Source organism: Salvelinus fontinalis, chromosome 8 (genome assembly GCF_029448725.1).
Source record: "Salvelinus fontinalis isolate EN_2023a chromosome 8, ASM2944872v1, whole genome shotgun sequence".
NCBI lineage: Eukaryota > Metazoa > Chordata > Actinopteri > Salmoniformes > Salmonidae > Salvelinus > Salvelinus fontinalis.
The window spans coordinates 18,141,097-18,157,533 of NC_074672.1; the positions used below are offsets into that span (position 1 = coordinate 18,141,097).

Genomic DNA, 16,437 nt, shown 5'->3' on the forward strand with positions numbered 1-16,437 from the left:
TACTTTAAGGGCTTTATTTAAGGGCTTTATTGGCATGGGAAACATATATTCTACATTGCTAAAGCAAGTGAAATCAAATCAAATCAAATTTTATTTGTCACATACACATGGTTAGCAGATGTTAATGCGAGTGTAGCGAAATGCTTGTGCTTCTAGTTCCGACAATGCAGTAATAACCAACAAGTAATCTAACCTAACAATTCCACAACTACTACCTTACACACACAAGTGTAAAGGGATAAAGAATATGTACATAAAGATATATGAATGAGTGATGGTACAGAACGGCATAGGCAAGATGCAGTAGATGGTATAGAGTACAGTATATACATATGAGATGAGTAATGTAGGGTATGTAAACATAAAGTGGCATAGTTTAAAGTGGCTAGTGATACATGTATTACATAAAGATGGCAAGACGCAGTAGATGATATAGAGTACAGTATATACATATGAGATGAGTAATGTAGGATATGTAAACATTATATTAAGTGGCATTGTTTAAAGTGGCTAGTGATACATTTTTACATAATTTCCATCAATTCCCATTATTAAAGTGGCTGGAGTTGAGTCAGTATGTTGGCAGCGGCCATTAAATGTTAGTGGTGGCTGTTTAACAGTCTGATGGCCTTGAGATAGAAGCTGTTTTTCAGTCTCTCGGTCCCCGCTTTGATGCACCTGTACTGACCTCGCCTTCTGGATGATAGCGGGGTGAACAGGCAGTGGCTCGGGTGGTTGTTGTCCTTGATGATCTTTATGGCCTTCCTGTGACATCGGGTGGTGTAGGTGTCCTGGAGGGCAGGTAGTTTGCCCCCGGTGATGCGTTGTGCAGACCTCACTACCCTCTGGAGAGCCTTACGGTTGTGGGCGGAGCAGTTGCCCTACCAGGCGGTGATACAGCCCGACAGGATGCTCTCGATTGTGCATCTTTAGAAGTTTGTGAGTGCTTTTGGTGACAAGCCAAATTCCTTCAGCCTCCTGAGGTTGAAGAGGCGCTGCTGCGCCTTCTTCACAACGCTGTCTGTGTGGGTGGACCAATTCAGTTTGGCCGTGATGTGTACACCGAGGAACTTAAAACTTTCCACTTTCTCCACTACTGTCCCGTTGATGTGGATAGGGGGGTGCTCCCTCTGCTGTTTCCTGAAGTCCACAATCATCTCCTTTGTTTTGTTGACGTTGAGTGTGAGGTTATTTTCCTGACACCACAGTCCGAGGGCTCTCACCTCCTCCCTGTAGGCCGTCTCGTCGTTGTTGGTAATCAAGCCTACCGCTGTAGTGTCGTCCGCAAACTTGATGATTGAGTTGGAGGCGTGCATGGCCACGCAGTCGTGGGTGAACAGGGAGTACAGAAGAGGGCTCAAATAGATAATAAACAAAATTGAAATAAACAATAAAAAATGTACAGTAAACATTACTCACAAAAATTCCTAAAGAATAAAGACATTTCAAATGTCATATTATGTCTATATACAGTGTTGTAATGATGTGCAAATAGTTCAAGTACAAAAGGGGAAAAAAATAAACATGAATATGGGTTGTATTTACAATGGTGTTTGTTCTTCACTGGTTGCCCTTTTCTTGTGGCAACAAGTCACACATCTTGCTGCTGTGATGTCCCACTGTGATATACAGGAGTTTATCAAAATTAGATTTGTTTTGGAATTCTTTGTGGGTCTGTGTAATCTGAGGGAAATTTGTGTCTCTAATATGGTCGTACATTTGGCAGGAGATTAGGAATTGCAGCTCAGTTTCTTCTCTAGCAAGGCTATGCTCACTGAGTCTGTACATAGTCTGTACATAGTCAACGATTTCCTTAATTTTGGGTCAGTCACAGTGGTCAGGTATTCTGCCACTGTGTACTCTCTGTTTAGGGCCAAATAGGATTCTAGTTTTCTCTGTTTTTTTGTAAATTCTTTCCAATGTGTCAAGTAATTCTCTTTTTGTTTTCTCATGATTTGGTTTGGTCAAATAGTGTTGCTGTCCTGTGGCTCTGTGGGGTCTGTTTGTGTTTGTGAACAGAGCCCCAGGACCAGCTTGCTCAGGGGGCTCTTCTCCAGGTTAATTTCTCTGCAGGTGATGGCTTTGTTATGGAAGGTTTTGGAATCGCTTCCTTTTAGGTGGTTGTAGAATTTAACTGCTATTTTCTGGATTTTGATAATTAGTGGGTATCAGCCTAATTCTGCTCTGTATGCATTATTTTGTGATTTACGTTGTACACAGAGAATATTTTTGCAGAATTCTGCATGCAGAGTCTCAATTTGGTGTTTGTCCCATTTTGTGAATTCTTGATTGGTGTGTGGACTCCAGACCTCACAACCATAAAGGGCAATTGGTTCTATAACTGATTCAAGTATTTTTAGCCAGATCCTAACTGGTATGTCAAATTTTATGTTCCTTTTGATGGCATTGAAGGCCCTTCTTGCCTTATCTCTCAGATCGTTCACAGCTTTGTGGAAGTTACCTGTGGCGCTGATGTTTAGGCTGAGGTATGTATAGTTTTTTGTGTGCTCTAGGGCAACGGTGTCTAGATGGAATTTGTATTCGTGGTCCTGGCAACTGGACCCTTTTTGGAACACCATTACTGAGATTTACTGTCAGGGCCCAGGTCTTACCGAATCTGTGCAGAAGATCTAGGTGCTGCTATAGGCCCTCCTTGGTTGTGGACAGAAGCACCAGATCATCAGAAAACTGTAGACATTTGACTTCAGATTCTATTAGGGTGAGGCTGGGTGCTGCAGACTGTTCTAGTGCCCTCACCAATTTGTTGATATATATGTTGAAGAGGGTGGGGCTTATGCTGCATCCCTGTCACACCCCCCGGCCCTGTGGAAAGAAATGTGTGTGTTGTTTGCCAATTTTAACCGCACACTTGTTGTTTGTGTACGTGGGTTTTATAATGTCGTATGTTTTTCCCGCAACACCACTTTCCATCAATTTGTATAGCAGATCATCATGCCAAACTAGTCAAAAGATTTTTTGAAATCAACAAAGCATGAGAAGACTTTGCCTTTGTTTTGGTTTGTTTGTTTGTCAATTAGGGTGTGCAGTGTGAATACGTGGTCTGTCATACGGTCATTTGGTACAAATCCAATTTGACATTTGCTCAGTACATTGTTTTCGCTAAGGAAATGTACGAGTCTGATGTTAATGATAATGCAGTGGATTTTCCCAAGGTTGCTGTTGACGCGTATCCCATGGTAGTTATTGGGGTCAAATTTGTCTCCACTTTTGTGGTTTGGGGTGATCAGACCTTGGTTCCAAATAGTCCTTGGTTCCAAATATTGGGGAATATGCCAAATCAAATCAAATGTTATTTGGTACATGCGCCGAATACAACAGGTGTAGACCTTACCGTGAAATGCTTACCTACAAGCCCTTAACCAACAATGCAGTTAAAGAAAGTGGGTGGGGGTGACTATCCTCGTCTGCAGGACATTTTGAAGAGGTGTGATCAGACTCACTCAGGATGGAGGAGTTGTCACTAAGAGAGAGCTTTTCCTGCTGTAATCTCTCTTTGATCCCGTATAAGTCCTACTGGAACTGCATGAGGAGGCCCTGCACCATTACTGTCCCAGACGTGTACACGTTGACAGAGGTTGTTTCAATTTCCTCAATGTCTAGTATTGAGTTTCCACCCTGGGCCAATACCCTCTCTCTTGAGATAGGCTAGTGTGCTCTTATAGCACAGTGCAATGCCAGGGTGATGGTCTGTGTGGAAAATGAAGTTGCTTACATTCCCTTCTTTGTAGCAGTCAGCAAATAGTGTCTCTGGATTGTGCTTGAGGATCCTTTTTTGTACTTGTTCCGTGCAGTGTTATTTTTAATATCCATGGGGTACTGTATTGTAATGACCTTTGGACAGAAATAAGCTATTGGGGCTTCAAAGGCCTCTGCATTTGGGTGGGTCGGGCTGTGAAACTCTCCTGCCATTGTTAGGCTCAAAATCATTTTCACACCTCTCACGTCACACTTCAGTGCTAATTGAAGTTGCAGCCAGCTCTCTGTCTCTCTGTCTCTCTGTCTCTTCCTTCTCTCTCTCCCCCTCCCTCTCTCTCTCTCTCCCTCCCCTGACTCTCTCTCTCTCTCTCTCTCCCCTGTCTTTCTCTCCCCTCTCTCTCTCTCTCTCTCTCTCTCTCTCTCTCTCTCTCTCTCTGTCTTTCTCTCTCCTCACTCTCTCTCTCTCTCCTGTCTTTCTCCCCTCTCTCTCTCTCTCTCTCTCTCTCTCTCTCTCTCTCTCTCTCTCTCTCTCTCTCTCTCTCTCTCTCTCCTCTCTCTCTCTCTCTCTCTCTCTCTCTCTCTCTCTCTCTCTCTCTCTCTCTCTCTCTCTCTCTCTCTCTCTCTCTCTCTCTCTCTCTCTCTCCCTCCCCTGTCTTTCTCTCCCCTCACTCTCTCGCTCTCTTTCTCCCCTGTCTCTCTCTCTCTCCCCTCCCTCTCTCTCTCTCTCTCTCTCCTCCCTCTTCCCCCCTCTCTCTCTCTCTCTCTCCCCTCTCTCATTCGCTACACTTCAGGCTCATTCTGGAAATAGCCAGTATTTGACGGGGATAGAATTTGGTCTGAGTGTGGTGTAGAGCGTGCAGAATTGATGCGCTTCTGCCTCGTAATCCTGATTAGCGGACAGGCATTAAAAGCACCCATCTTTGTCTCCCAACCCAGCCCCCCTCCCTTGGTAATCTCACACAACATCAGCCAACACAGGCGATCAGCCAGGTGTCTCTTACCCTGCTGCCCTGAGGCTAAAGCCTCTCACCCCCTCTGATAGAATAACCTGCCGTCTAGCATATCCCATCCAGCCCTGTACATGTCTCAGCTCAGCCCACACCTGCTCTACCCGTCCACCATACGCGCACGCACACACACACACACACACACACCTCCACAGGCACCATCTGGGCTTTCAATGGCCCTCCTCATTAGTATCAAGCAGCTTTGGACAGAACGCATCCATCTCCTCTCAGGGTATCTGGCCATTAATGACACTTAGTGAAACACATACCACACACGCACACACACAATAACACATCATTTCATTTGAGATGAATCCCTGTGAGGTTCTCCTCACTGTACAGATAGTGCCAGACAGAGGTGCATTGAACTCGGGACAATGCAATAGATTTGGAGACATGGTATGGAATTATGATGGTGTTTTGTGTGTGTTTCATTGTGGATCCAAATAAACTGTTTAAATGTGTGTATTTCAGTGCCAACGCAGTAAGCAGTCGGGATGGCCTGGACACGGAGACGGGTACAGAGTCCCTCCTGAGCCACCGTAGGGAGAGGGAGAGAGAACGCGCACGGAGGAGAGCACGAGAGACTGAAAGTGAGGAACAATACACACATGATTGGGCGAACTACCTAAGTACAGTACGTGTGGTACTGTAACACCAACACCACAAATCACAACATTATTACACATCATTGTATCAATATACAAATCTGGTGACATTGTTCACTCATATCCCAAAAGGGTGGAGAGTAAACAATATCTGAAACAAATCAGAGGGTTCACAGAGTGCAGAATTGTGTGAGAACAATAACAACATAGATCCTTTGGTGGCAGGTAAGTGGGATACTTTGACCAGGATTGCTTGTGGCGCTGTCTGTCTTTCCCAGCAACCTATCTTGTGTTACCTAAGTGGGACTCAGGTTCATGGTCAGAGGCTATTTTCCACCTGATGGTTTAACCTCAGGATCTATGGGAGTGTGTTGATCTCATGACACTGCATGATGTATAGCTGCCTCTTGGTTATCGTGGAGATATGAAACCAGCGTTGTATGTTTTTCCTATTGGGAAAGTACTGCAGTTTGTATTTAAAGAAACTCTTTATTGTTGGCTATTTTATCCTTACTGCGTGTACACATGTCATAAACAATGGACATGGTAAACTGTCAGTAAACTCACAAGACAATTGGTTCAGAATAAGTCATTCAGTATGTATTTGGTTCAGAATAAGTCATTCAGTATGTATTTGGTTCAGAATAAGTCATTCAGTATGTATTTGGTTCAGAATAAGTCATTCAGTGTGTATTTGGTTCAGAATAAGTCATTCAGTGTGTATTTGGTTCAGAATAAGTCATTCAGTATGTATTTGGTTCAGAATAAGTCATTCAGTGTGTATTTGGTTCAGAATAAGTCATTCAGTATGTATTTGGTTCAGAATAAGTCATTCAGTATGTATTTGTTGTTATTAACCATGTTTGCTTCCACAGTTCTTTTTTTGCGTATAAAAAATTCACGACAGTTGTGATGGAAACAGGTAGATTTGGTACAATTTTATAAATGCAGATATATACTTATTTTTTTTGACATCGTGGGATCTTGTTGTGTCTGTAAAATGAATTATGCAAGAAATGGTGGTGGAAATGTCTTTATGTGCAAATATTGATATAATAGCCTTTATGCGCAAATACACTTGGAGTCACGCGATGACATGTTGTGTGGTCCTCCCACTATGACTCAGGAAACCATGCATTGTATTAGGCGACAGATGAAATAAGTTATGGGGAACTTCACTGGGTGATGAAAGTGCACAGTGATGAGCTTGATGCACCTTTCAATAAATATGGAGTGGCTTATTCTGGTGACATGATGCTTGACTGCTGTTTGACAATTGTAAATATTCTCTCTCTTATCCATAATAATCTCATACTATCCTACCCCCACTGAATCTGCCAGCTGTTGGCTAGAGTGCACGTACGTAGACCAGAGTAGACACATTTTCTATTTTACCCAACAGTTTCTGTGTCAAAACTATCAGTAGAGTAGAAAATGTGATGGAAACACATTGAACTTTCAATTTTTATTTGGTCCATGAAAACTTAAGCGAAAAAGTACATTTTGTGTGCACTTATCCACAACAAGTCCGTTTGGTGTAAATACCACTGTTGGAAAATGCATATATTTTCTTTATGCAGATTTTAGAATCTTCACGTGAAAATCCGTCGCCAATTGGATGGAAACCTAGCTACTGTCATGGACATGTTTTGGCACGGCGCTCAGTCGAGAGTTCTAAGAAGGTTACTTGAAGAGGAGGAAAGCTTCCTCTCTGTATCCTCCTTCAGGGACATTCCTCTCATCACACCACTCTTATTTGTCAGAGAGTAACTAACCACAGGACATACCTACACTCTTTCTACACTCTTTCTACACTCACAATTCATTTGTGCAGCGTGGTGCTTTAAGAAGTACAAGGTGTGTTTAACAGCGTAGGGTGAAAAAACAATGACAAGATTTAAGATGCCCGTTTGGACAATTGGTATATTACGAGCAAGCCTGGTTCTTCCAATGATGATAGTCACTCATTCTTCCACCCTTATTCCTGTTTATACAATACTCCTGGATGTGGTTAAAGAGTGTGACGATATGGGTGTCTATATTTTCCATTCAACACAAGGTGAAGGACTTTGTCTCTACTGTAAAGCGTCAGCTTCCAGTCCCTGCTGTCCCTCTGTTTCTCCTCTATCCATGCCCACAGCAGATAGAGCCAGAGACGGTCCTTTATCTCTTTATCTCATCACTCCATCTCTTCCCCCACTGATCTGCTGTTCACAGCGAGCCTGGCTGTGTGGATCCTGCAGCTCCAGGCTCATTAACCAAATAGTCATTCATTTATGTGGCTTAATTAGGAGGAGCATGATAACAGATCAGGCTGGTTGGTGCTGTAGGGAAGAGAGAGTACAACTCAGGAGCATCTGTGTGTGTTTGTGTACGTGTGTGTGTATATGTTGTCCTACGGGGAGGCAAACTACAGAACTGGGATCATGTAACCTGACTCTTCTCCTTTCACTACAACCTTTGTTTTTATAGTCAGTCTCTTAAGTTCTGATTTGAGAAACAGAAAATAGGGCTGTGTGTCATGTCCCTGTGTCCTTCTCTAGAAATATTAGCTATTAGTAGCCCCTATGTTGAAGGAGTAGTAATCTCTCTCTCTCCTTCACCCTACCTCCCTCCCCTCCCTACATTTGGTTTCCCTGCCAGCCTGCCTGCTAGTTAGTTAGTGGTAATTAAATGAGTGTCAGGGAACAGGGCATGTCCCTCTTGGTGAACACACTGCTTAATGGATTATAAAAGCTGCCCTACACTGCTCAATATATTCCAAATTAATTAGGCTTTATTTGTTTAGGGCTCTTTATACAATGTCATGGTGGCCACTCTATCTGTGTCCTTGACTTAGAGACTCACGCCCATGCAGCACCGTGTAAGTTATCCTGCCTGGCCCTGCAGCGGTAGAATAGCAGGAATTCCCCTCTTTCTTTAAGTGCCACTGTGTGAATGCAGTGAACAGAGAAGGGTGAATCAAAGTGTTTTAACCGAGGTTAACATATCCCTTGTTCTCTCGTTTCTGGCTGTAGGTATGTGAGAATGAATGGATGAATAATGCAGTGTTTGACAGGTAGAGGAGTGGACATAGCTATAGGGCCTGCAGGATACTGTGGATGTATGGGAGAGGATCTGTTCAGGGGTTTTCGCTCTGCTACCTGCACTGGGAGAGGAGGGGGGTAGGATGTGAACTGACGTCCATGACTGTCTGCCTGGGTATATCACGCTATGGTTACGGCAGGACTATTTTGACATCTACAATAAGTGTATTGATTCTGGAATAGTCTTACTATTCACTGTATAATAGCCTAATCAAAATGTAGACAACATTAATGCAGTATATTTCTGTTCAATAAGAAAAGTAATGGAGATCAAATGATAAATTACTATATTTTTTATATACTTGGAACCTAGTGTTTTGCAAAAAAAAATTGTTTAAACATTTGCTATTATGCGAAGTGCATTGTGATCCAGGCTTTTTTTAATGACCTGATAGCACAATCACCTGTGGCGGTCAGAGGTATGCTTGTGCATAATATCAAATCCCTTCACTTGCTGGGCTCTCTCTACACGCTGTGGAAGGCATTTCTCTGATAGGTCAAAGAGGGATTATCAAACATTCTATAGTCGCGCGCCATGGGATGGGAGTGCTGGGTAAAAAAAATGCGCGCTCCCAATTTCTTCAGTTTCTCAGTGTGTCGCAAGAGAGCACTGTCTCCCTCATCTGATTCTCCCGCGTTTGAGGTAAAGCAATCGAATTTACTCATGGAATCGCTGTATAGGATGGTTTGTAGTCCACTAGCTGTTAAATTATAGATAGATGTGATGTAATTAAATAATAGCATTTGTTTTATTTTAGGTTAATGCAGGTTATTGTTAGTCTCACCTATTCAGCAACACATTGAAAGGCTATCTGTAGATTACCTGTTATTTTGTGTTAGATTATTTAGACAATTTTATATGTTTGCAATACTAGTAAAGAAATGCATTCTACTAAATATGGCTGAACGTGGAAGGAACTATTAATTGTCTTTCAGCTGCAGAAGAAAATATAGATGGGCTTCTGTTTATGCTTAAGAAAGTGTTTTCTTCCTGCTGTAGACTCTACCTTCGATTGAAGAGGTTGCCACATTTATTCATGGAATAAGGAAATGTATTTTTGGAGAACCTTATGTATTCATTTTCTCCTGTCATAATTCTTTATTACTTATCAATTATAGCCTACTTAATGACCTTATAATACCGTAGGCTAATACCTTAGTTTGAGCCGACATATGACATTTCCATCCCTCAGGATAATTACTTCTTGGCTCAAAAATAATGAAATTGGAATCTCCAAATCCAATCTGACTAATGGAGGATAACAGCCAGCTTTGACACGAAAGGTGTTAGTGTTCACAGCACAATATGCCAAAACAGAATAGGTTTTATTTTTGTATTATTGTTTGTCGAGTATTGTAGCAGATAAATCATGTGTAGGCCTACCACAATGCCCAGGACTGTAAGAGTCAGACATTTGCAGAATTTGAATAAGTCAAGATATCTTGCTGTGATATACCTGAGAAAAACTGAGAACATATTATATTGAGTGATTGTGTTATCTCTCCTCAATTCACAGTACCATTCTCCACATTTACTCTTTTCTTTTGGTCTTTTTTCACCGCCTTCGTTGTAGATAAGGACTGGAGTCTGCCAGCAGCCTGTCATTGGGCAGAGATCCTGATCCCTCTCAAAGGGGTTGAGAGAGAGAAGCACAGGGACAGACAACTACACAAACACCAGGCAGTCTGAGTTTTGCACCTGAGACAAAACTCTGCTGTTTAGTTTTGTGTGTGTGTGTGTGTGTGTGTGTGTGTGTGTGTGTGTGTGTGTGTGTGTGTGTGTGTGTGTGTGTGTGTGTGTGTGTGTGTGTGTGTGTGTGTGTGTGTGTGTGTGTGTGTGTGTGTGTGTGTGTGTATATCCTGGGAGGAGGAGGATTGTACACCTCTTTTGAGAGTCAGAGAGTATGTGTTTGCACCCTTTGGGGTCAGTCAGTAATGGGCACCACCACACTATTGGAATGTTTTGGTCGCTCGCGGAGAACGCAGGGTCAGTCACGCCCTCGGCGCTTTGCTAGAACCTTCCAGCCAATCCGCTGTCACCCTGCTGAGACAGGACCGCGCCTCTTCCACTGTACGTATGGGTGTGGGGGAGAAGTGTTATGAATTTGGGACACAGATGTTATTGTTTTGGTTGATCACTGTCTCTTATTAGAACATGAATAAAACATGAATTGAAGCCTATCATAATGGTATCATAATCATGTCACGATACACTGACTGCACAATTCAAAATGATCATGTTCATTCTGTTAAGTCCATTCAGTGAAAATGTGTTAGTCATAAAACTGCCATACAGGTACTTTGCCATGTTTGTAACAGAAATTCCCTCTGTGATTGTGAATCCTCTGTGATAGCGAATCCTCTGTGTACTAGTGAATCTTCTGTGATAGTGAATCCTCTGTGTACTAGTGAATCCTCTGTACTAGTGAATCCTCTGTATACTAGTGAATCCTCTGTGTACTAGTGAATCCTCTGTACTAGTGAATCCTCTGTATACTAGTGAATCCTCTGTGTACTAGTGAATCCTCTGTATACTAGTGAATCCTCTGTGTACTAGTGAATCCTCTGTGATAGTGAATCCTCTGTACTAGTGAATCCTCTGTGTACTAGTGAATCCTCTGTGTACTAGTGAAGCCTTGCTCAAGGGCACATCCACAGATTTCTCACGTAGTCGTCTCAGGGATTCGAACCAAAGACGTTTCAGTTACTGGCCCAACACTCTTAATGGCTGATCTACCTGCAGCCTCAATTTGTTTCTGATATCCTCTTGGGTTGATGATATTTCAAGCTTTTTCAGAAGCCAAGTGCACTGGTTGGTAATCTCTCACCTCTTTCTCTTTCTCTGGTGCTTTCTACACTGGCCTTCCACCTCTTCTGAATCCTTTTCTTGATTTCCCATTTAGATGTCCTGATCCTGTCCTTAATACTACAATCTCCTCTTGGTGGTTTGCTATAACGCTGGGAAATGTTTCCTTCGTCGTTTTTCATATCATCTCTCCAACTCATTCAGCTCTGAGTTGTCCTTCACAGTATTATGTCATGATGTGAACTTGTATCAAAGTGTTGATATCTTACCTGTGGTTGTTGTTGTGTGGTTCTCTCCTCCCCAGTCCCTCGTATCAATGGCCACTCTAAGTCGGAGCGCACAGTGAGGGACTCTGCCATGGGCTACGACAGCGCCTCAGTGATGAGCAGTGAACTGGAGTCCAGCTCCTTCGTCGACAGTGAGGAGGATGAGGACGCCAGCAGGTAGATGGTCTTTCTCTCTCTCTCTCTCTCCCTCTCTCTGTATTTTCTCTAATTTCCCTCTTTTCATCAGTGGTTCATTATTGAAATCAACAAATCCACCCGCTTTTCCTGCTCCAGGGGAGCTGCCCTGCGGCTGACCCTGTGCTGTTCCCCAGTCGTGTATGTTGTGTGTTGGGCTGGGTACTGTGACAGCAAAAGTCACCACATTTCCGTTGTCTCTGTATAATGGACCATTAAAGATTACATTGTATTGTGTCTCAGACTCAGCAGCTCCACAGAGCAGAGCTCGTCTTCTCAGCTAATGCGCAGACACAAACGCCGCCGACGGAGGCACAAAGTGGCCAAAATAGACCGGGTAAGCTCACCTTGAAAATTGTACTGTTGCACATACGTGTGTGTGAGTGAGAAAGGGAACAAGAACAGTTATGTGAGTATGTGTCTGACACACTAAGTTTCTCCCTCTCTTTTCCAGTCTTCGTCCTTCAGCAGCATCACAGATTCCACTATGAGCCTCAACATCATCACTGTCACACTCAACATGGGTAAGGACTTCCCCTTTTCCTCTCATTTTCTTTAATTTATGCCTTTCTTTGTAGACAAATATTTTTAAACCCCATATAGTCTTTAAACTACAGTGCCCTGGGAAAGTATTCAGACCCCTTTACTTTTTCCACATTTTGTTACGTTACAGCCTTATTCTAAAATGGATAAAATGAATACGAATCGTCAGATATCTACACACAATACCCCATAATGACAAAGGGAAAACAGGTTTTTAGAAAATTGTACAAATGTATAAAAACAGAAATACCATATTTACGTAAGTATTCAGACCCTTTGCTATGAGACTTGAAATTGAGCTCAGGTGCATCCTGTTTCCATTGATCATCCTTCAGATGTTTCTACAACTTGATTGGAGTCCATCTGAGGTAAATTCAATTGATTTGAGAGGATTTGGAAAGGCACACACCTGTCTATATAAGGTCCCACAGTTGACAGTGCATGTCAGAACAAAAACCAAGCCATGAGGTTTAAGGAATTGTCCGTAGAGCTCCTAGACAGGATTGTGTCGAGGCACAGATCTGGGGATGGGTACCAAAAACTGTCTGCAGCATTGAAGGTTCCCAAGAACACAGTGGCCTCCATTATTCTTAAGTGGAAGAAGTTTGGAACCACCAAGACTCATCCTAGAGCTGGCCGCCCGGCCAAACTGATCAATCGGGGAGAAGGGCCTTGGTCAGGGAGATACCAATAACCCGATGGTCAGTCTGACAGAGCTCTAGAGTTCCTCTGTGGAGATGGGAGCTCAACCATCTCTGCAGCACTCCACCAATCAGGCCTTAATGGTAGAGTGGCTAGACGGAACCCACTGCTCAGTAAAAGGCACATGACAGCCCACTTGGAGTTTGCCAAAAGCCACCTAAAGACTTTCAGACCATGAGAAACAAGATTCTCTGGTCTGATGAAACAAAGATTGAACTCTTTGGCCTGAATGCCAAGCGTCACGTCTGGAGGAAGCCTGGCACCATCCTTACGGTGAAGCATGGTGGTGGCAGCATCATGGTGTGGGGATGTTTTTCAGCGGCAGGGACTGGGAGACTAGTCAGAATTGAGGCAAAGATGAACGGAGCAAAGTACAGAGAGATCCTTGATGAAAACCTGCTCAGGACCTCAGACTGGGGCGAAGGTTCACCTTCCAATAGGACAACAACCCTAAGCACACAGCCAAGACAATGCAGGAGTGGCTTCGGGACCAGTCTCTGAATGTCCTTGAGTGGCCCAGCCAGAGCCCTGGGCTTGAACCTGATCGAACATCTCTGGAGAGACCTGAAAATAGCTGTGCAGCGATGCTCCCCATCCAACCTGACAGAGCTTGAGAGGATCTAGAGAAGAATGGGAGAAACTCCCTAAATACAGGTGTGCCAAGCTTGTAGCGTCATACCCAAGAAGACTTGAGGCTGTAATTGCTGCCAAAGGTGCTTCAAGAAATTAGTGAGTAAAGGGTTTGAATAGTTATGTACCGTAATTTCCGATCTATAAGCCGCTACTTTTTTCCCACGCTATGAACCTCGCGGTTTATACAATGACGCGGCTAATTTATGATTTTTTTTTTCTCACAAGATTCACGCCCGCCAAAAAACTGAGCACCGTCACATAATGTGACGTAAATCGAGCGCGCTCAAACTTCCCATCATTCTGATTACTGTAGTCATTTTGTCACCCTCATCATGGCAAAGACACGGAGAAATGCATATGATGCAGTTTTCAAGTTGAAGGCGATCGATCTGGGTGTTGGAAAAGGAAATAAAGCTGCTGCACGGGAGCTTGGCCTTAATGAGTCGATGATAAGACGTTGGAAACAGCAGCGTGAGGAACTGACTCAGTGCAAAAAGACAACAAAAGCTTTCAGAGAAGAAAAGCAGATGGCCCGAACTAGAAAATGAGCTTGAAGACTGGGTCAACACACAGAGAGCAGACGGCCGAGGTGTTTCAACTGTGCAGATCCGACTGAAAGCCAAAACAATCGCCACCGCAATGAAGTTTGACTTTCTTGGTAGGCTACTGTTTACTGTTATTTTATTTTTATTTTTTACAAGCCGTGTTTCGTTAAAGCCTATTTATTTTTGTTACAAGCCGTGTTTCGTTTAAAAGCCTATTTATTTTTGTTACAAGCCGTGTTTTGTTTAAAGGCTGTGTAAAGTTCCTTTGTTTCAATGTACCGGTAGGCACTTGCGGCTTATAGACGTGTGCGGTTTATTTATGTACAAAATACATATATTTTTTAAATTCGGTGGGTACGGCTTATATTCAGGTGCGCTTAATAGTCCAGCAATTACGGTAAATGTAATATTTGTAATAAATTATTAACAATTTTTTTAAATCCTGTTTTTGGTTTGTCATTATGGGGTATTGTGTGTAGATTGATGAGGGGAAAAAACAATTGAATCAATTTTAGAATAAGGCTGTAACCTAACAAAATGTTGAAAAAGTCAAGGGGTCTGTATACTTTCCGAAGGCACTGTACATGAGACTTTTAACTGACCTCCTCTCTCCCCTCTCTCTTACAGAGAAGTATAACTTCCTGGGTATCAGTATTGTGGGGCAGAGTAACGACCGGGGGGACGGCGGGATCTACATCGGCTCAATCATGAAGGGAGGAGCTGTAGCTGCAGACGGCAGGATAGAACCTGGAGATATGCTCCTACAGGTATACGACACGACCACCCACTACAAATGAGCCTTAGGTTCATTTTCTAGGAACTATTATAAGCTTAAAGTATATGTTGTGTTCTTTATGAGTTATTTTTTTGGTTCTACTTTTATGGTCCGTGAGGGAAAGCAAATGTGCACAAATGTCCTGTGAGCAAATTGCTTTGTGATTATTATAGCATTGCCAGTGATGATCGGATACTGTGTTTCAAACAATGTTTATGTTCATGAGTTCTAACAATAAGGTAAAGGGGAAACTGGAACCTATGACCTATTGAAACTATGACCTATTGAGACTATGACCTATTGAAACTATGACCTATTGAAACTATGACCTATTGAAACTATGACCTATTGAAACTATGACCTGTTGAAACTATGACCTATTGAAACTATGACCTATTGAGACTATGACCTATTGAAACTATGACCTATTGAAACTATGACCTATTAAAACTATGACCTATTGAAACTATGACCTATTGAAACTATGACCTGTTGAAACTATGACCTATTGAAACTATGACCTATTGAGACTATGACCTATTGAAACTATGACCTATTGAGACTATGACCTGTTTACAACCAACTCTAATGGTCCTCGTCACCTTCCTTCCTGTAGCCCTCTATCCTACATGTTGCCTCTCCTTTTCCTTCCTGTTGTTTGTTCTCTTTGATGTCTGTATGGCTGGACTCAGACTAACCTCTCTGGCCACGCCTCCTCTTGTACACACAGTGGCTGATCACTAGTTATTGTAGATCCAGAATGTCTCTTTAACAGCATGTATTGTAGATCAGCATGTCTCTTTAACAGCATGTATTGTAGATCAGCATGTCTCTTTAACAGCATGTATTGTAGATCAGCATGTCTCTTTAACAGCATGTATTATAGATCAGCATGTCTCTTTAACAGCATGTATTGTAGATCAGCATGTCTCTTTAACAGCATGTATTGTAGATCAGCATGTCTCTTTAACAGCATGTATTGTAGATCAGCATGTCTCTTTTCAACACACAGTATAAAGCTGCGTAGGATTTATTAGCTTTCATATGCGTCTGAACGCCTTACAACAGTGTCTGGAGATGAACTTGTAGAGAGCTGATTTCGTAGCAGAGTCCTAAATCATTTCATGTTTCTTTATTCACTTGTTCGTTTTGTCCAACTACTTGTTCATTTTAAAGGCATGAACCGTGAAAATGTACGTTAACTGTTTGGTTGTGATCCTCAGGTGAACGATGTGAACTTTGAGAACATGAGCAACGATGACGCTGTGAGGATCCTGAGAGAGATTGTCTCCAAAACAGGGTAAGAACAGGACTGTGTTACAGTGCAGGATTGTTAGAGATAACCCAGAAAACATTTCAAGAGATGTTAAACTGTTGCATGTGAAGATGGTCACAGGTCAGGACAGACAGACAAAGGACATGGCTATTGGGTAAATACAGGATTTAACAGATGAGCAATGGTAAGACTCTGCAGTACATTAGGGTTGTATTAGCATATCAGCGATATGCTGACTGGTTAGATTAGATAAACAGTGGGCTTGAATTTCAAGCAGC

At 42.6% G+C, this 16,437-nt stretch overlaps 1 protein-coding gene across 1 annotated transcript in view; it reads left to right on the forward strand.

Moving 5' to 3' along the window:
* Positions 1 to 16,437, forward strand: part of LOC129860795 (segment polarity protein dishevelled homolog DVL-1-like) — a 55,736-nt gene that overhangs the window by 16,854 nt on the left and 22,445 nt on the right. The window contains exons 4-9 of the mRNA XM_055931548.1: positions 5,199 to 5,317; positions 11,529 to 11,667; positions 11,929 to 12,022; positions 12,140 to 12,209; positions 14,736 to 14,875; positions 16,107 to 16,183. Of these exons, the coding sequence (XP_055787523.1) occupies positions 5,199 to 5,317; positions 11,529 to 11,667; positions 11,929 to 12,022; positions 12,140 to 12,209; positions 14,736 to 14,875; positions 16,107 to 16,183 (639 nt within the window). The remainder of the gene's footprint in view (positions 1 to 5,198; positions 5,318 to 11,528; positions 11,668 to 11,928; positions 12,023 to 12,139; positions 12,210 to 14,735; positions 14,876 to 16,106; positions 16,184 to 16,437) is intronic.